The sequence below is a fragment of the Eucyclogobius newberryi genome, unplaced genomic scaffold (genome assembly GCF_026437365.1).
Source record: "Eucyclogobius newberryi isolate DKJ021-1_F unplaced genomic scaffold, fEucNew1.0.hap1 SCAF_16, whole genome shotgun sequence".
Taxonomy (NCBI): domain Eukaryota; kingdom Metazoa; phylum Chordata; class Actinopteri; order Gobiiformes; family Gobiidae; genus Eucyclogobius; species Eucyclogobius newberryi.
This window is the reverse complement of record NW_027315790.1, coordinates 6612330-6633619: the sequence shown is the minus strand read 5'-3', so window position 1 is coordinate 6633619 and position 21290 is coordinate 6612330. Positions and strand designations below refer to the sequence as shown.

The 21290-nt window shown below is 43.6% G+C and overlaps 1 protein-coding gene across 4 annotated transcripts in view; it reads right to left on the bottom strand.

Moving 5' to 3' along the window:
- The window catches only part of thrb (thyroid hormone receptor beta), a 149264-nt gene that overhangs the window by 26620 nt on the left and 101354 nt on the right, over positions 1-21290 (bottom strand). For 2 of the 4 annotated variants that reach the window (XM_072447369.1, XM_072447370.1), the window contains one exon: positions 28-94. In XM_072447369.1, coding sequence (XP_072303470.1) covers positions 28-34 — 7 coding nt within the window. In that variant the 5' untranslated portion in view covers positions 35-94. Of the gene's footprint in view, positions 1-27; positions 227-21290 lie in introns of those variants that run through there. The other 2 variants (XM_072447368.1, XM_072447371.1) reach the window with 2 other exon arrangements.

Here is a 21290-nt window from a genome sequence, read left to right as displayed (position 1 = left end):
CGTCCTGAGTGTGTTTGTCTGTCTCACCTGACATACTGGTGGGTTCAGGGCCAAGCCGTCATCCTCGGCGGCTCCTCAGACATCTGCAGCCGACCTACAAAAAAATGAAGAAACCCGTACAAAAACAACATTTTAGCTCACAAAAATATCCACTCGACTTCGGTTAGTGAAGCGGCAAAACGGTGCAGTTGTAAACAAGTCAACATAATGAGTCAGAAGAGTGTAATGTCCACCGTCTCCCCAAAATAAAGCCTCTGTTATTGCATCTATCTGAGGAAAGCGTCCACAGCGTGGGCTGGTGTTCAATAAGAGTGTGCTGACACCCAGTGGTCAGACGAGGAAGTTCAGGTGATATTGTTGAACCTGATGAACTTAAATGAACCCTAATGTGGACTGGAGCTTTTGGCTTGTTGTCAGGGAATCAAGGTCGTGACGTTATTCTTTTGAATTAACACAAAGCTCTATGTATTTACTTTATTACATTTAGGAGCTGCAAGATCTTTATCACTATCAAATGATCGGGAACGCATGTGGCAAACGCTGCAATTAGAGCACGTCATTTCTCCTGAAAACAACAAAATGTCCTGTCTGGTGGTGATACTAACATTTCAAACTGCATTTTGACACTGAAGAAAAGGCTTTGACGACACAGTGGTAATACAATTGCATCTTCTTTATGTTACCATGTGGTGTTATAGTATTATTCTGATAAAAGTCGTTCTAAAACTGTCCAGGGAAAGTCTCATTTTGTCCTGTTCGTGTCAATTTGTCATTTTGTCTTTTCTCTTTTAATTGGCTCGAGCCTTCCATGGAACATGGAAAGCGACGAGACATTGTTCTTGCCATGGTTTCTTATTATAGTTTTTCATGGTAAAATTTTGCCACAACTCGGGCATTGAATGTCCCACATGGGGGCATAGACGCGATCGGCTCGGCCCGAACTCCAATAAAATGGAGGTTGCGAGAACGCCCGTCGCAACAGTGCCGACTAGTTCTTAATCTTTGGCCTAGGCACATGAAACTTGGGACAGTGATAGAGCTACCTTTGACCTCTGACCTTTGAGGAGTAAAACACACCTGGCAGCATCGCTCTATGATAAACAGGAAGTCAGTCATGTCGAATCAAAGTGGCACCGCCACGCTTGACTTTTTTTTTTCAAAATCATACTTGTCCTAGGTTTTTTGTCCAATCGAGCTCAAAACAACACCTTTTGCCTCTAGAGACATTGAAATTTAATAAATATCCAAAAATAATGTTGATATTCTTTACAGCCTCCGCGTAACACGCCCTCAAAAAAGGCTTAATTTTCTGTGTTTTCAAGGACAAGTCACGCCTATTGGAAATGATCTACGGAGCTCATATTTCACTCACTAATGTGTTTTTATGGTCTCATTGGAAATAAATACCCATGTAACAAATTTACTCTATAGCGCCCCCTACCCATTGTGTGAAAAACTCAACACTGTCTGATTTGTTTGAAACTCATGGATTATATTCTCCTTGAGACGCCATGAAAAAAGTGCATTACAGATATTGCGTAATTTCACAATTGGCCAGCAGAGGCGCAATGAATGCCTTCACTTCCTCTTCCGCTTTTATTTTGATGGGACATTTCCTCTCGTGCCGCATTAGAATTATTATTCTTTAGACTTTATTCTTTAGGCTTTATTCTTTAGACATAATTTTTTTTACTTTATTCTTTAGACTTAGAAGAGAGAGAGGGAGATAGAGAGGGAGAGGGAGAGAGGGAGGGAGAGAGAGAGAGAGGGAGAGAGAGAGGGAGATAGAGAGGGAGAGGGAGAGATTGTAGGATTTTTGAAGCGTTTGCACTCTGTAGCCCGGGTCATTTTGTAGTCTCACTTCATTTTTGTAGTTCCTCCTCTTTATTTTCCTGCCTCTGGACAGGCGGGAAGGCGGTCGCACGGGAAGGCGGTCGCGCGGGAGGCGAGAGCCATCATCGCCGCTGCCGCGGCTTTAATTCTACATTATTATTGACCTCAGCACATTCGCTATGAAAAAAGTGAATAAATAACCTAATATGTCTAAATGATGTGTTTTACAAAGAGCAATAAAAATAACAAGAAAGATAAAATACAATAAAGAATAAAGATATAAAGCCATAGGTCCACCAAAAGCTCATCTAAATCATAGTGTCTTGAGTCTGCCACACGGGGGGCCATGGGCAGGGCGTGCCAGGTCCCCCGGGTTTAAACAGATCATCAAGGGGCCCTAACCTGAAGATCGTGTGCAGCAAGTCCATGATGTAGGAGCCGATTTAGAGCTCTATACGTTATACAACCAGGACTTTGAAATCAATACAAGAAGATAACATTGGAGTGATGTTTGTTTGTTTGTTTGTTTGTTTGTTGTCCAGTTAAAACGCTTGCATTGCCAGTGTTTAAGTGAGGATTTGTTTAAACAAGTCCAAAAGTCCAAACGAGAAGAAACAAAAGAAAGGACAATCATTTCAAAATCAGTATTAAAAAATGATCCAAGTTTAGCAATTATGTAATTATACAAAGTGTTTCAGTCACACTGCAGGACTCTGTGTTTTTGTAAAAATCGAAGAATCGAAACACAAATTCTAAAACTACCACTACTACTACTATTAGAAGACATTTTTGCACATTGTTCAGGTGAATTCTGGTGAAAAAAAACCTTGTTTAGATTTGTCACATCGAGTACACTTTCATACTGAAAAGAATGTCACGTTTACATTTCTGCCTGTACATGCCATTAAACAAAGCTAATAACTCAATCTAAAACATAATTCCTTTGTTATTTGATGTGACATAGGTAACATTTTGTGTCACCGCCTCAGCAGCAGGCAGAGCTGGCAGCGCTGCTGAGCCTGCACAGTAAATACTGCTCAATCAGAAGTAATGCTCAGGAGGCCGGCCGGAGGATGCACAGTCCATTTAACAGCTTCCCTCTCAGCTCAGGATGTAGCACCTCCTCATCCATACGCACTCTGTTTACAGCATGAGAAACACTGGGAATATGTGACCGTGAGGGAGGGAACAAACCAGAAAAAGGTGTCAAAAAAAAGAAAAAAAAGTTGTGAGTTGTGTCAATGTAACAGTTTTTTCCACAGCAAAGTCATTTTATATTGTATTGGAGTGAGGAAAACCGTCCTTGGCCCAGTCAAGGTTTATGCATCCATTCAGTTTCTGCTTGTTCCCTTTCGGGGTTGCGGGTGACTGGAGCCTATCCCAGTGACTTTGGGCCTTAGGCGGGGTACACCCTGGATAGTGGCCAACTCGTCGCAGGGCCAGCAGTCAAGGTTTAGTTTGAGCAAATTCAGAGTTTACTTCAATCTGGAACATTCCCAATGTCTTTGAAAACTGTGGTCATAAAGCCTCTCCTAAAGAAGATCAGTCTTGATGCTGCAGTCCTGAGTCATTACCGGCCTAATCTCTAATCTGTCATTTTGGGGAAAAGTCCTTGAAAAAGCAGTTTACCAACAGCTCACGGATTTCCCCTTAATAAACAACTCATTTGATGTTTTAGACCTCATCACAGCACTGAGACTGCTCCTGTCAAAGTGACAAATGACATCCGCCTGAACACTGACACGGGCAACGCTTCAGTCTTAATTCTGTTAGATCTGAGTGCTGCTTTTGACACTAATAATAATAATAATAACTTTTATTTATATAGCGCTTTTCAGTGACCCAAAGACGCTGAACATATATAAAAAAGGGGGGGTATTCACTGTCATCATCTTACAGAGACTAGAGGACTGGGTGGGCATCACTGGCACTGCCCTAAACTGGTTAAGGTCCTATCTGGAAGACAGGAAGTACTTTGTTGAAATTGGTGACTGTGTCTCAGACCACATGACCCTGACCTGTGGAGTGCCCCAAGGGTCAGTCCTGGGTCCCCTTCTGTTCAACCTCTACATGCTGCCGTTAGGTCAGTTGATACGCAGTGAAAATGTGTCCTATCACAATTATGCAGACGACACTCAGATCTATGTTTCACTGTCGGCAGGTGAATATGGACCAGTGGATTCACTCTGTCACTGCATCCAACAGATCAGTTTGTGGATGCAAAACAACTTTCTCCAGCTGAACTCAGACAAGACTGAAATAATCGTTTTTGGCCCACAGAAACAAAGAGAAAGTGTTAGTGTCACCTCCAGAGTCTCGCTCTAAAACCTACAAACCAAATTAGAAATCTGGGGGTAATAATGGACTCAGACTTGAACTTTAACAGCCACATCAAATCAATAACATCAGCAGCTTTTTACCATCTAAAAAACATAGTATAGTGTCTAAACCAGATTTAGAGAGACTTATCCATGCGTTTGTCTCCAGTAGATTAGACTGTAACGGCCGCTCACTGGTCTCTCCAAACGAGCTGTAAAACAGCTGCAGTTCATCCAGAACGCTGCTGCTCGGGTCCTGACTAGAACCAGGAAGTATGATCACATTAGTCCTGTTCTCAGGTCTCTGCACTGCCCCCTGTGGCTCAGAGAATATACTTTAAAGCAGCTCTGCTTGTGTACAAGTCTCTCCATGGCCTAGCACCAAAGTACATCTTGGATATGTTAGTGCCATATACTGGCCTCCTGCTGGTGCCAGAGTCAGGACTAAACATGGACCGGCCGCCTGTTGGTGCCAGAGTCAGGACTAAACATGGACCGGCCTCCTGCTGGTGCCCAGAGTCAGAACTAAACATGGACCGGCCTCCTGCTGGTGCCCAGAGTCAGGACTAAACATGGACCGGCCTCCTGCTGGTGCCAGAGTCAGGACTAAACATGGACCGGCCTCCTGCTGCTGCCCAGAGTCAGGACTAAACATGGACCGGCCTCCTGCTGGTGCCAGAGTCAGGACTAAACATGGACCGGCCTCCTGCTGGTGCCAGAGTCAAGACTAAACATGGACCGGCCTCCTGCTGGTGCCAGAGTCAGGACTAAACATGGATCAGCCTCCTGCTGGTGCCCAGAGTCAGAACTAAACATGGACCGGCCTCCTGCTGGTGCCAGAGTCAGGACTAAACATGGACCGGCCTCCTGCTGGTGCCCAGAGTCAGAACTAAACATGGACCGGCCTCCTGCTGGTGCCCAGAGTCAGGACTAAACATGGACCGGCCTCCTGCTGGTGCCAGAGTCAGGACTAAACATGGACTGGCCTCCTGCTGGTGCCAGAGTCAGGACTAAACATGGACCGGCCTCCTGCTGGTGCCAGAGTCAAGACTAAACATGGACCGGCCTCCTGCTGGTGCCAGAGTCAGGACTAAACATGGACCGGCCTCCTGATGGACCGGCCTCCTGCTGGTGCCAGAGTCAGGACTAAACATCGACTGGCCTCCTGCTGGTGCCAGAGTCAGGACTAAACATCGACTGGCCTCCTGCTGGTGCCAGAGTCAGGACTAAACATCGACTGGCCTCTTGCTGGTGCCAGAGTCAGGACTAAACATCAACTGGCCTCCTGCTGGTGCCAGAGTCAGGACTAAACATCGACTGGCCTCCTGCTGGTGCCAGAGTCAGGACTAAACATGGACCGGCCTCCTGCTGGTGCCAGAGTCAGGACTAAACATGGACCGGCCTCCTGCTGGTGCCCAGAGTCAGGACTAAACATGGACCGGCCTCCTGCTGGTGCCAGAGTCGGGACTAAACATGGACCGGCCTCCTGCTGGTGCCCAGAGTCAGGACTAAACATGGACCGGCCTCCTGCTGGTGCCAGAGTCAGGACTAAACATGGACCGGCCTGTGATATTGTGTATTTCTACTGCTGTCATCACCTCTTCCTGTGCCCCTGAGATAGCCCCGCCCCCTTCTTTCTAGCCTGACTCCTATTGGCTGAGCTGTGCCAGTCTCTGCTTGAAATGAACAGTGGCTCTGGGCCTCACTCATTAGCAGAGAACGTCTACGCGCAGCTTCAAGCAACACAAGAAGGAGTCAATTCTCGCAGCAGGCCACAGAGCTCTCACACTCACAAACACAGAGCAGAGCCTGATGGCACGATAAAGGCCAGGACTCATGTAAGCATCAGCACATTCAGACGCTCTAATGACTCCTCACTTTACCCAACGCCACAACAATAAGCCGCCAGGTCACGTTGGGACCAGCTGAAGGCTACACAGGGTATAAAAAACATGGTAGACGTGACATTTGAGAAGCCTATTTTTAGACAGCCTGGAGTAGATAGTACAAATCCAAAGCTACATTTTTCGCTTCGTTTCACTCCTCATCCAAGTTCAGTTCCTCTGACGGGGATCTGGTAAAGTCACTGTCTACATTTACATGAAGTTAATATTCAGGTTTGGTCAATATTCCAAATTCAGAATGACCTGTTTACAGGCGTGAGGCATGTTACTCCTGCATACATGGTAATTACATGGTAATTACAATCAATGGGAAATCCTGACCAAAACTGCGACGCAAGTACAACATCTTGTCTTACAGAGAACATCATGATGCAAATGCAAGTATTTTCCACGTCCTGTAACCAAAGACAACAACAACAGCAGCAGCAGCAGCACGTCGGACAATGAACAGTCTGGGGCCGCAGCAGTCGCTTTGCGCGTTGGTGCTTGTGCTGACCCACCGCCAGAACCACGATTCTGCCTCACCTTCTTCACTAATAGAAGAATAGAAGAAGAAGAAAAAGAAGAGAACGTGAAGAACATGCAGCCGGAGCTCTGTCATCCATACCCACGTTACCCGTTTCATCCAGAGCCCCCCGGAAGAGGAGTAACCCAGGGGTCATATTCCGGTTTTCAAAATAGTTGTTGGTGTTTACATGGCTGTGCGTAGCTGAGTCAATATTCCGATTACGAAAGGGTTTTTGACTGCATGTAAACGTAGTCACTGCCTCATAGCTGTCTGAAGGGAGGAGCAAACGACACTACAGACTTAACTAATAACAGATACTTCTTACTGTAGCTCCTCCCTTAGACAGATACTAAGGAAGTGACTCACCAGACCCTGAGGAACTGAAGAAGCGACTTAAATGAGTGCATACTTCCCAACTCTCCCGATTTGAAGATATTTTAATAAAAAACCTTTTCTATGTCGTTAGCCTTTATTTTGGCAGCGAAGGCGAGCGGGGGGGACATATGGGCGCCGCCATGTTTGTTGTGATTACGCTGCTGGGCGTTTCCGTCCCCCAGAATGCAAAGCAGGTCGAATTTATTAATAAATCTACACGTCCCACAGTGATAGTGAACGACTTGAGCGTTGGCAAAGATAGTGGCGCCGACAAGGATAAAGCGGCTGTTGAAAATAAATATCAGTTCTACACTACATGGTTTTGTTTTATATAGAAACACACTATGGAGCGTAACGTGGGACGAATATGCGTCATACATGTGGCTCCTATTATTAGTGTTATTTTCTGTTAATTCTGACAAAATTTGAAATCTCACGCTTAGGTGGGCAATCTCCCGCTTTTTTATGCGTTATCTCCCCCTGGGATGGTAAATAAGTTGGGAAGTATGTGAGTTTATGGCAGAATATAATAGAAATGTCTTCATGGAAACCTTCCTGCTGGAGAGTTCTGGTGTACTCAAATAAAATTCCACAGCATTGCATAAAAGTATACACTCTACATTTGTTCAATTACACGTGGAAAAGAATAAAGTGGTCCAATGACTCAAATAGTGTAGTTATATAAGAATGCTAACGGCAGCTGCGGGCTGAATAGTGCGGTGACGCTCGTGATCTGCAGAACAATGTGTTTACAGGTAACGCCGTGTCAAAGACGTCTGTTACGACTCGTTGGACTCCACTTGAATCAGTCGTGCTTTAAGTACATATAATGAAGAGGAAAAGTTTTGTTTCCCGTTGAATCCAGAGTTTTCACCCACACCAGAACACTCTCCTCACTATGACATGTTGCTGACTTTATCTACCGCACATCTATGACAAATCCTTCAGAATGGCAAATACAAGCTGCAAAACAATAAATTCTGACTTTATCACTGTATTTTGTGCATGTTATTTTTTGTGTGCTCATAAGATACTTCTGTGAGCTAATGATGAAGTGGAGCTGTGGTGTTGAACTAACTAGCAAAAAAATCCATGTTGCACCATTTGGTTAACAATGATCTTTTATCTGCCTTTGAAATACAGCAAAAGATCGAGCTGAATATTGATAGAAACGATAACAGGCGCATGGCAATCTCTGGACAATTTACTGTACAACAGCACTTTTCACTTGAGGGACATTTTGTTTTTTACTGGTGAGAGCCTTTATGAAGGGGATGATGGAGAGTTGTAGTTGTATGGATCAATGCTTATTGATGTTCAAAGTCTTTTATGATCATTAAAAAATAATAATTGATAAAAGAATATCTGACAATGACAGGAAATATGCACAAAGTAGGAAACTTGTTCTTCTTGGCTGAGTTTGCCGCTTACTTTACCAGCACTACATCTACTGCATTACATCTTACCATGAAAAAAGTCAACGAGTCAGTGATTCTGAGCACAGCTGCCCCCCAGTGCATTGTGGGAAAGTGCACTCTGGTTTGCGGCTCTTTACCCTGGAGAGCGTTTACTAGTCAGACAACAGCTGGAGCTGGAGGCTGGTGCATCATTCTACAGGTCCTTCACACACGCACAAGGACACAGACATAACGGCTAAAGAGGGGAGAGAAATGATTTAGAGTTGTAGTGGATAAGATAAAAAAATACACAGAATAAGCGTTGCCACTTTATAAAGATCACATTTGAGTGCTGTTTTGACTCGTTTTCGGCCCCTGGAACGCTTTCGAGTAAGATGACAAGCAGGTCAAAACTAAATGGCAAAGGCAGATAAATACGGAAAATAATAGTTTTCTCAACAAATTTCTGACCAAATGATGTGGTGATCTTGTGATAAACCACCATATTTCAAACTTATATGCAAAAGCCAGCAAAGCACATGACCAACAACTGTTTCCTGTTTATTGACAGAAAGGCAGGTTAAGATCCAAAATAAACCAAACACAATGCATTACATAAAGAATGTCTTATTTACTCTGGCTTTAGCCACGTCTCACAGCGACACAAACTAGGTCAGAACGGGGTGCACGGTGGCAAAGGCGGTTAGCGCGCTTGCCTCCCAAGAAGGAGATCATGAGTTTGATTCCCGGACCAGACCAACATCACATGATCTCTCTGGGTGGAGTCTGCATGTTACTCCGTGTTACGTCTCAGTGTTAGGCAAAAATTGGTGACTCTAAATTGGCCCTAATGAATGAACATGAGAGTGAACTGTCTGTAATGTCTCTGTCTCTGTGTTGGCCACTGTCCAGGGTGTACCCCGCCTAAGGCCCGAAGTCACTGGGATAGGCTCCAGTCACCCGTGACCCCGAAAGGGAACAAGCGGTAGAAAATGGATGGAAACAATTTGCTTCTTAACTCACAGGTGAAGAAAACAACAACAATATTCAAGTGTTACTCATAATTTAAATTATTATTCCAGCGATTACATCATCACCATGAGAACAAACAGATGAGAACAAAAAAATGAATGAAGAATGTGGAAAGTCCCACTTTTTCCCTCACAAAAAACAGATGCGGGTCTCATATAACATTGCATAGTTTTAGAGTGCAAATCATTGTTTCTTCTATTTTTTTTAGTAAATTTGATTACGTTTTGAATTTAACAATGGATTGTTTAATGTTTTCTTCACCCACACTGAGAAACATAATCAAATCCACTGACTCAATCTGTTTTTTATGGAAACGGTCCATCATTCCCGGGAGGCAGTTCCATGTTGTGAATACATTACAGCTTTCAAACTGTCTGTCAAAACTCCACTTGGACAATTCAACATGCCCAAATACCTCTGAGTACGGAAACTTTTTTGCCTCATAGTTTAAATTGAAATGCTCAAATTGCTTCATCATTTTCACGAGCCACACCCACTGTACGTAGATCCAGAAGGTGCTTGGGTTAAAGGCATTTCAGGGCAGAACACAGACGCAACAGATGGCAGTTTATTTTGGATGGAGCGGAAACGACACGGCTGAGTGCGTAAGCCGCTCTCTAATTGCCATTTCTGCACATTACAGTCCCCAAATAAACAAAAGCAACAATAATGGACTGGCACCGCGGGCAAGAATTAGCAGCAATAATGGTCTGGACCCAGCACTCCAGACGCTATCCGGGACGGGACGATACGGTACATGGGGCATGATTTCTATATGATTTTGATTTGGTTGCAGCTCAGAAGAACAGAACCTTACTTTTTGATAAATAGCAATTTTACTGCATTAAAGTGTACGTATGACTGGTTCTCGTGTTTTCTAATTATGACTTAGTTTAATGGGTTAGTTCCCTGTGGCGAATACGTATATTTTAAATCAGTTAAGTAGAATATTTCTAAGAAAAGTTGAAAAACAAAAGTAAAAAAATACAGGAAGTAGTGTTGAGTTCTAAAGCAGAATCTCTCTGTGATGTCATCAAAAAGTGACATTAGATCCAAAATGCAGAGACAATTTACATGCAACAAACACAATTGTTCTGACTGTTTAAACATTAATTCAACAAAATAAAGGCGTCATTAGGTTTTATTATTTGTCTAATAACTAATTAATAACTATTGTGTAATTCATATAGGTTTTGGCACATTATGGTTGCTTGGTAACAATTACCTCTGTAATTACTGCTGAATGAACTCTGCTGCCAACCAGGAAGTAACATTATAAACCAGGACGTATCATTAATAAACATGAACCAAATTGTCAAACTGGAAAGGCAAACATGTCAATAAATCTTAAATATAATCATCTTCACAACTTTTTAGTGAAATATGTATTCTAACTGGTCATATGCACGTAAATGTAGTTTATGGCAGTAGTTCCTGATCCCTCATTCACTACACAGTCCTGCACTAGTGGACTACTAGTGCATCATTGAGCGATTCGGGCATCAGTTCACTACTTTCTCCTCACTGCAGATCACATGACTCTGGCGTCTGGGAGGAAAATCACAGATAAAAATGGATCTGTGTAGTAGCATACTTTTATTTAACATGGTCCTCACGTTAAACAACAAATGAACTGGACCATTCAACGTTTTGCCAGTGATTAGTAACTTTAACCCTAACCGTTTATTTAAAGGACAAATATTATGCATTATTTGTATTAATATTAGCCTTTAAACATGCTCCTGAGAACCTTTAGTTTGGCATCTCATGATCTGTAACTCCGCTGTTTCCTAACTGAGTTTTGGTGCCATCTACTGGCTGCAGAGGAAATTACACAGGTTAATAATGATGATTTATGGAGAGATTTCGGGGAATTTTGACGCTCAGAGGGGAGAGGACTTTCTAAACAGGATTCATCCAACTAGCGTGATTGGAGCTAAATGTTACTCCAGGTATGTTTTTGATGGAGGAATAATGTTAGAATATGGTAAAAAGTGCCCCTTTATTCATAATCACCGGTCAACATCGCTTGTGTCCTGTGAGGTCTGTCTGTGGAGACATCGCTTGTGTCCTGTGAGGTCTGTCTGTGGAGACAGCGATTGTGTCCTGTGAGGTCTGTCTGTGGAGACATCGCTTGTGTCCTGTGAGGTCTATCTGTGGAGACATCGCTTGTGTCCTGTGAGGTCTGTCTGTGGAGACAGCGATTGTGTCCTGTGAGGTCTGTCAGTGGAGACATCGCTTGTGTCCTGTGAGGTCTGTCTGTGGAGACATCGCTTGTGTCCTGTGAGGTCTGTCTGTGGAGACATCGCTTGTGTCCTGTGAGGTCTGTCTGTGGAGACATCGCTTGTGTCCTGTGAGGTCTGTCTGTGGAGACATCGCTTGTGTCCTGTGAGGTCTGTCTGTGGAGACAGCGATTGTGTCCTGTGAGGTCTGTCTGTGGAGACATCGCTTGTGTCCTGTGAGGTCTGTCTGTGGAGACATCGCTTGTGTCCTGTGAGGTCTGTCTGTGGAGACATCGCTTGTGTCCTGTGAGGTCTGTCTGTGGAGACATCGCTTGTGTCCTGTGAGGTCTGTCTGTGGAGACAGCGATTGTGTCCTGTGAGGTCTGTCTGTGGAGACATCGCTTGTGTCCTGTGAGGTCTGTCTGTGGAGACATCGCTTGTGTCCTGTGAGGTCTGTCTGTGGAGACATCGCTTGTGTCCTGTGAGGTCTGTCTGTGGAGACATCGCTTGTGTCCTGTGAGGTCTGTCTGTGGAGACATCGATTGTGTCCTGTGAGGTCTGTCTGTGGAGACAGCGATTGTGTCCTGTGAGGTCTGTCTGTGGAGACATCGCTTGTGTCCTGTGAGGTCTGTCTGTGGAGACATCGCTTGTGTCCTGTGAGGTCTGTCTGTGGAGACATCGATTGTGTCCTGTGAGGTCTGTCTGTGGAGACATCGCTTGTGTCCTGTGAGGTCTGTCTGTGGAGACATTGATTGTGTTCTTGACTTTGCAGAGACAGATAGGCGCCCAAAGCCGAGCCCTGGGACCCTAACACTTCCTTTACTCCAGACTGTTGAGCTCTCTCTCTGTAAACTGAGCACTGACCATTGCTCTGTTAAGTTAACATGCTGAAGTAGTAGTAGCTTTAGCCACGTTTCGACCGGCCCTGATCTCCAGCCTGGCTTGCCTAAAGCGCTTTGGAACAATTATTTTAGTAAAAAAAAATCTAAATTGTAACTGAGTTATACTTTTTAATCATCAGCAATTCACAAAAAGAGGTTCAGTGAGCAGATTGCTCACTTAGATTGCAATTGTGCTAGCCCTTGAACACACGTATAGTATTTCCAAGTTCGTGGGCCTGTGAGACAAATAGTCCGTATAATAATTCAATGATAATAATTATCATTAGCCTATAATTTCTGCTGCATATGTGTGCACTAAGCCAGGGACCCCCAAAAAGATCATGCGACCAACTCACGTCACACAAAGTAGAAATCATTTAATGTAGTCAGGTTTATTGTTTATTGGATCTAATTTCACATGAAATATACAATTGACAATAAATAAATAAATACATGTATAAATAAATTATGTTATATAAGTCATATCATTAAATCATCTTGTGATCCTCTTGGGGGCCTAACCCCACTTCGGGGACCACTGTACTAAGGATACGTGCTTTAATTTCACTTTCAGATATTATTTATTTATTTATATCAAATGTTAACTTTATATTTGTTATGTGCTGTGAGTCTCAAATGCTTTTTGGTCCACTTTAGTTTGAGGATTGGACGCTTTCTTACAACTTTTGCATATAGGACATACATTGGTCCTTTACGCAGCCGCTGGCCTCGATACATGTGACTGGTGTTGTACCAAAAAAACACCCACGACATTGTTAAGTTAGTAAAGGTTGTTTTCTGTAGAGCTCATTGGCATATCAACTCCTATTTGTTCTGTAAGTGGTGCCATTGTGATAGGTTTGATGGTTTTATGTCAAATATGAGAATGTGCTCGTCTGTTGGAGCCACAGCAAATAACATGCATTTCTCCTGCTTCCGAAGAGTGCACACGCTTTTTCGCTCGCTCCGCTTGCTATCGCTGCTTTCCTTATTTATTTTGCTTTTTAATCAGTTTTTGTCTTCCAAACATTTTTGCATTAGACTTTTTCAAGTAAACCAAGGATTTTAAGAACATTTTTCCAGTTTTAACGACATATCTGACGCCAGCGACATGTCCGGGAGAAGAAGTGAGAAAGACTGTGAACGCTGTCGGAAATATCAACAAGAAATTAATGAGCTGAAAACACGGATATTTGTTTTGGAATCTGAAAAAGTTCTTCACGATACCATTCCTGTGTCAACCGACGGTAAGAAGAGCACACTTTTTACAAGAAAAACTGCTACTTTCAACCTAAACCGCAGTGACTCTGTGTCGTTTCCAAAACTGTCTAAAAACCAGAAAGACCAGGCTGTTTCTTGGAACAAACTTGGAGCAAAGCCTAAACGATACAAAGATAAGGTGAAGTCACCTAAAATACAGCTCACCAACAGATTTTTACCACTTTCAGAGATGGAATTAAATGAAAAAAGGAAAGATGACGTGGCTAAAATACAGCGAGAAGGATCTGTGCCAGGAGCCAAGGTCATTGTTTTAGTTGGGGACGGCGCGATAAGTCACGTGACGCATGAAAAGATAAACACACATTCTTTTCCAAGCGCCACTGTTTCTGAGATAACGTCACTCCTTCCAAATATTATGGCTAAGCATGGAGGAGTTAAACAGCTGATTGTGCACGTGGGTGCAGTGGACATGCGGCGGGAACAGACTGAAGTTTTGAAAAAAGACTTCTTGAAGTTATTCGACGTGCTTGATAAAATGGAAATCAAAACTTTCATAAGTGGACCTCTTCCAAACATCGACAGGAGGATAAACAAGTTTAGCCGGCTTCTTCAGCTGAACACATGGCTGTCCAAAGAGTGCTCCCCGAGAGGACTACACTACATTGAGAACTTCTATCTATTCTGGAAACGAGAGGACCTGTTTAAGAGAAATGGCCCCCACCTATGCAGAGGTGGAGTGAGGGTGCTGACAGAGAACCTGCTCCACGCTCTGAGGCATTGGACTGGGCCTGGACAGGGTCCTGAGCAGATAGTTAGAGAAGAGAGGAATGAGAGAAGAATTCCTGCTCCCTCAGCCAGAGACCGAGCCAATGTTTCAACATCAAAAGCACCACAACCTCAGCCTCCACCAAAGGATTCATCAGCAGCTGCTCCACCACCACCAGCAAAGGATTCAGCTCCAGCTGCTCCACATTCACCTCCACCGCCTCCAGCAAAGGAACAATCTTCAAAGGCCTTGGACCCATCTGTGACAAGCCCAACAACATCCCTGTCATCGCCCCTGCCTTCACACCAGCCCTGGGTTCCCCCTGCAACATCTACTCCCACTAAAGATTCTTCATTCTCCTTCTCATCTCCACTCTCACCCATGGGCCTTCCCAGCCATTTTGAAAGTCTGATCAAATCAGGCATTAAGATGGCTCCACTCACGCCCAATATAGCAAGGGCTATGTCAATACTTATCAACTCTTCCCTGCACAAGCCGACTACACCAACAAAAGCCCCACCACCCATCCCCCCTCGTCTCTCACCTGGTCCCAAACTCTCCTTGGCTACAAAAGCCCCACCACCCATCCAACCTCGCCTTTCACCTGGTATCTCCCATAGCTAGGATGCACTGGGTCTCAGTGTTGCCGGGACTTATTGTCACATTAAAAATCAAACCAACCCGGGGCCCTATGTAAAAAGAGCCCCCCCTAGTGCTATTTCTGTAGTCACATCATCACAGAGATGGAAAAACAAAATGCGAGTCAGGCCCAATCTGAGAAATGTGATTCATATTCCCTGTGAAAAGATAAAGCCCAGTCTCACTGAAACTAGTCTGAAACTTGCTGTGCTAAATGTCAGATCCTTATGTAACAAATCTCTCTTAATTAATAATTTTATTTCTTCTTATAATCTTGATTTTATGTTTTTAACTGAAACATGGCTTGACAAAAACACAGGAAATGTAGTTCTGATAGAATCTGCTCCACCCAACTTTAAGTTTGAATCTGAAACACGAGAAAACAAAAAAGGGGGTGGAGTCTGTGCTGTCTTTAGAGATGAAATAATTACCCGCAGGTTGTCTTTTGGGGTGTTTTCATCATTTGAGTATGTATCCTTTAAAATGGAGCTAAAACGGTCTCCATCCATTCTCTTCATTGTTTTATACAAGCTTCCCCAGCACTGCCAAAGTTTTAGTGATGATTTTACTGAGATGGTTCAGTCATATGCACAGACTTTGATGGTTTGGTCATTACAGGTGATTTCAATGTGCATGTTGATAATATTTGTGACAGAAACGCTAAAGAGCTTGATGCTGTCCTTGAAACCTTCAGTCTTACTCAGCATGTGAGAGGCCCCACCCACAGCAAAGGACACACTCTAGATCTCATAATTACAAAGGGGGTAAATATTTCAAATGTTAATGTGATCGATGTTGCTCTGTCTGATCATTTCTGTGTCTTCTTTGACCTGTCTGTTTCTCCCAAACCTCCGGTTGGTCCTGCAGTTGTTCAGAGGAGACACATAAGTGATGGCACAGGTGCACTGTTTATGGAAATGATAAACTTCGAAAATGTCTCATGTTCTAATGTAAATGATTTGTTGAACTCTGTTACATCTAGTGTTTTGAATGTTCTGGACACCATCGCCCCTATAAAGGCTAAAATGGTTAAAAATAAGCAGAAGGCGCCGTGGAGAAATGATGATTCGGTCAGGGCACAGAAAAGGGAGTGCCGCAGGGCCGAACGGAAATGGCGCAAGTCAAAGCTCCAGGTTCAAAAAGAGATTTACAAAGAAAAGCTGAATATGTACAACCTAATCTTATGTAGAACTAGGGAAAGATATTTTTCTGAAATAATTGGAAGCTGCAGTAACAACTCGCGTGTCCTGTTTGCCACAGTAAACAGATTAACAAACCCTCCAGCTCAGCTGCCGTTAGAACTCATTTCCACATCCAAGTGTAATGAGTTTGCATTATTCTTTAATGACAAAGTTCAGGGCATTAAAAATGCTATAAATCCCACAATGCAAAAAATTACCCTAAAACCACCAAGACACTTAGAGCTGACTCACTTTGCACCAGTAACTGACAAAACTGTCCATGAGATCATCACCAGTCTGAGTTCATCTACATGCTGCCTTGATGTGTTACCCACCAAACTTCTAAAGTCTGTGCTGAACAGTTTGTTAGCACCACTCACTCACATAGTTAACATGTCGCTTCAATCTGGAACATTCCCAATGTCTTTGAAAACTGCGGTCATAAAGCCTCTCCTAAAGAAGAGCAGTCTTGATGCCGCAGTACTGAGTCATTACCGGCCCATCTCCTGCACGTGCCCGGAAACGTAAAAAGTCCCTTAGCTCGTCCGAGGGTTCTGGGAATGAGCAGCAGGATGAGGCTGAAGCTATTGATGTCCGGGGTGAGAGCAGAGACTGTAAGGTGATCATAAAGCTTGCACAGGATAGTGCATCCTTTAAGGAGTGGAATTCAGTGGCATTGTCAAAGAGCCTAACTGTAGCTGTGGGAGTGATCAAGAGTGCGAGTGTCCTTAGAGATGGCTCGCTGCTGGTCGTGTGCAAGGACGCGGCTCAGCAACGGAAGGCGATTGGAACTGAACGTCTGGGTGGAAAGGACATTCTTGTGTCTAATGCTGAAAGAAACACGGTCAGAGGAGTTATCATAGGTGTCCCTACGGCGACGTCTGTGGATGAAGTTAAGGAGAATTTGACGGGAGTTACTGTGGTGGACGCTAGGCGTTTGAAGGTGACCCGGTTTGGGGTAAGATGTGACAGCTTGTCGGTAATGGTAACACTTGAAGGGAGGTGCCTGCCTAGTAAGGTGTTCATTGGGTACATGTGCTATAGCGTCAGGCCATATGTTCCGCCGCCCCTGCGTTGCTTTAAGTGCCAGCGCTTTGGGCATATTGCAGCGGTCTGTAGAGGGAGGCAAAGGTGTGGTAAATGTGCAGGAGATCATGAGTATGGGAAGTGTGACGTGGGTGCAAAACTGAAGTGCTGTAACTGTGGGGAAGAACATAGCTCTGCCTACGGGGGATGCAGGTTTAGCAAAAGAGCTGCTGAGGTGCAGAAAATAAAGGTCTCTCAAGGTATATCCTATGCAGATGCAGTCAAGAAAGTTTCAAGTAACGAGTTTAGAGTAAATACAGAGAGAGGAGCCAGCGCTGCTCCCAGCCAGGGCGAAATGAGAGAGGCCAGCGTGGCTCCCAAGAAGTGTGAAGGTTTCAAGAGTGGAGGTCCCAAGTGTGCAGGTTCCAGAATTAATGAGAATACCCTGGTTGTGGATAGAGAGGATTTTGTACTCTTTATGGTGGATGTTGTAAACTGTGCTGCTCAGACTCAAAGCAGAACTGAAAGGATCAGGATCATTGCTAAAGCTGCAGGGAGATTCCTTGGAACAAAGGAGCTTGATTGGGCAGATATAGAAAACAGGCTAAAGGCGCTAAATGGGAGTCGGAGTGATGGGGGTCTGCTTGTGGGGAGTCAGAGTGATCAGAGTGACGAGATGGGGGTGGGGGTGGTCTCCTGTCCTCGCCCAGTCTCGTAGACGCACGGCTACCAAGCGGCGACATCAGTGGACATATTAAAGCCTATAGAATGAAGCCTGAAGAATAAAGCTGTACGGTGGAAGCACCGAACGTCAAAGAAGGAGAGGAAGATGAAGAAGAGTCTCCCTGGAATAAAGCCGGTCACAAAGACATATCATGACCTCATGGGCTTTGTAACACCAAAGCAATGGAAGGAGTACTTTTACGGACTACGACAGAGTCTGAGGACTACGACGACAGAGTCTGAGGACTACGACAAAGTCTGAGGAATAAAGTCTGGCGGTAATGCAACACTTGGATGCCAACCGCCATAAAACAACAACAACAACAACAACAACCGGCCCATCTCTAATCTGCCATTTTGGGGCAAAGTCCTTGAAAAGGTTGTTTACCAACAGCTCACAGATTTCCTCTTAATAAACAACTCATTTGATGTTTTTCAGTCAGGTTTTAGACCTCATCACAGCACTGAGACTGCTCTTGTCAAGGTGACAAATGACATCCGCCTGAACACTGACACGGGCAAAGCCTCAGTCTTAATTCTGTTAGATCTGAGTGCTGCTTTTGACACTGTCGATCATGGGATCCTCTTACAGAGACTAGAGGACTGGGTGGGCATCACTGGCACTGCCCTAAACTGGTTAAGGTCCTATCTGGAAGACAGGAAGTACTTTGTTGAAATTGGTAGCTGTGTCTCAGACCACATGACCCTGACCTGTGGAGTGCCCCAAGGGTCAGTCCTGGGTCCCCTTCTGTTCAACCTCTACATGCTGCCGTTGGGTCAGTTGATACGCAGTGAAAATGTGTCCTATCACAATTATGCAGACGACACTCAGATCTATGTTTCACTATCGGCAGGTGACTATGGACCAGTAGATTCACTCTGTCACTGCATCCAACAGATCAGTTTGTGGATGCAAAACAACTTTCTCCAGCTGAACTCAGACAAGACTGAAATAATCGTTTTTGGCCCACAGAAACAAAGAGAAAGTGTTAGCGGTCACCTCCAGAGTCTCGCTCTAAAACCTACAAACCAAATTAGAAATCTGGGGGTAATAATGGACTCAGACTTGAACTTTAATAGCCACGTCAAATCAATAACATCAGCAGCTTTTTACCATCTAAAAAACATTGCCAAAATCAAAAATATAGTGTCAAAACCAGATTTAGAGAGACTTATCCACGCGTTTGTCTCCAGTAGATTAGACTACTGTAACGGCCTGCTCACTGGCCTCTCCAAACGAGTTGTAAAACAGCTGCAGTACATCCAGAACGCTGCTGCTTGGGTCCTGACTAGAACCAGGAAGTATGATCACATTAGTCCTGTTCTCAGGTCTCTGCACTGCCCCCTGTGGCTCATAGAATAGACTTTAAAGCAGCTCTGCTTGTGTACAAGTCTCTCCATGGCCTAGCACCAAAGTACATCTTGGATATGTTAGTGCCATATGAACCATCTCGGACTCTGAGGACCTCAGGGACCGGCCTCCTGCTCGTGCCCAGAGTCAGGACAAAACATGGGGAATCTGCGTTTCAGTTTTATGCAGCTAAAATCTGGAACATTCTTCCTGAAGATGTGAGACAGGCTTCTACTCTGACAATGTTCAAATCTAAGCTAAAAACTGTTTTGTTTAGCTGCGCATATGACTAAAAGGATTTTTTCTTTGCACTCTTCTCTTTTGTTTGTGATTTTATTAGTTTAGAAAATCAGTTGGATTGATAATTTTTAATTTAGTTAATTTTATTGTATTTCTGTAATTTCTTTGTGATTTGAATGCATTTTTCCTGCTGTGAAGCACTTTGAATTGCCTTGTGTATGAAATGTGCTCTACAAATAAACTTGCCTTGCCTTGCCTTGCCTCCTACAAAAGGAATGAAACTTCTGTCAAATGTGTTTGGACCGTCAAGGCTCTTGACTCATAAATCCTCCCCACATGCTGAAAGAACACTCCGTACTGTACATGAGCAGAACGTAACCCAAATAACAACCCTTACGGCCAAAAAATGTACTTTCACTCTGGAGTTCAGCTTTTCATTGTGCACGTGTGGTGGAGGAGCTTAAGTGCAATAGTAAGAGTTTTACAGCCTCTTTAACATGACATGAGTTTGACTTCCTGTAACAGCCCTCTTTATTTTCCATACTCAATGAACAGATGAAGTACTATTCTTTGTCAGTTTGTAGATTATACAAAGTTAAGTGCAATAAGGTGTTAAGAATCTATAAGCTGTTTTCATTCTTGATTTAAGTTTAAGTTTAAAGGTCCCATAACATGCAAAATCGACTTTTCAGAGCTTTTAACCTTCTTACATTGCTATTTGTGCTTCATATATGTACACAGAGTGTTTTTTTGATTGATTCCCGCAGTGTTTAGCTATATTACAGACTATCTCCTTTCCTCAAATCTCCAAACTGACGGGCGGTGGGGCAAGGCCGCGTCATAAGGGCAAGCACGCGTCATCAAGTGTAGAAAAGAGCAGAGACTTATTACAACTGGAACTCAGTACTCAGTTCTATGGTTTAAATGAAACAACAACAACTATTCTAGTCACAAAGACATATCATGACCTCATGGGCTTTGTAACACCAAAGCAATGGAAGGAGTACTTTTACGGACTACGACAGAGTCTGAGGACAAAGCACTGGAAGTCAAGGCACTGGAAGAAGAACTTTTAGGACTACGACAAAGTCTAAGGAATAAAGTCTGGCGGTAATGCAACACTCGGATGTCAACCGCCATAAAACAACAACAACAACAACAACAACAATGTAACAAAGTACAACTACATTCTACAGTTATACACAATTACAAGTACAAGTAAATTGTATTGTACATAGTTAGTTCTTCTGGTAAGATGCTAAGCTACATTTTGGTGCACTGTACTTAAGTTAAACCTAATCTTTTCTAACAAGTACAAAAGCTCTACTGATAAAAGTACAATTACCCCAAATTACAGCAATCTCAGCATCTGTCATTATTTACTCTCTACCCTGCAAAAAAAAAACATTACAAATATTCAAATGCAACATGACCTACGACACTAGCGTCTGAACAGGAAGTGGATCCCATGCTGTCTAATTTCCTTCTTTGTATCTAATAATAGACATCAACAGTTTGTTTTGTGTGAAAGGTTTCAGCAGCCAAAGCATTATAAAACTTTTGCCTATTTCATTGCCACACTATTGTACTTTACTACTATTTGCTTGTGTATTCATCCCAGTTCCTTCCCAATTATGTCTTCTATTAGAGGCTTTGTTCGGCTGCATTGTGGT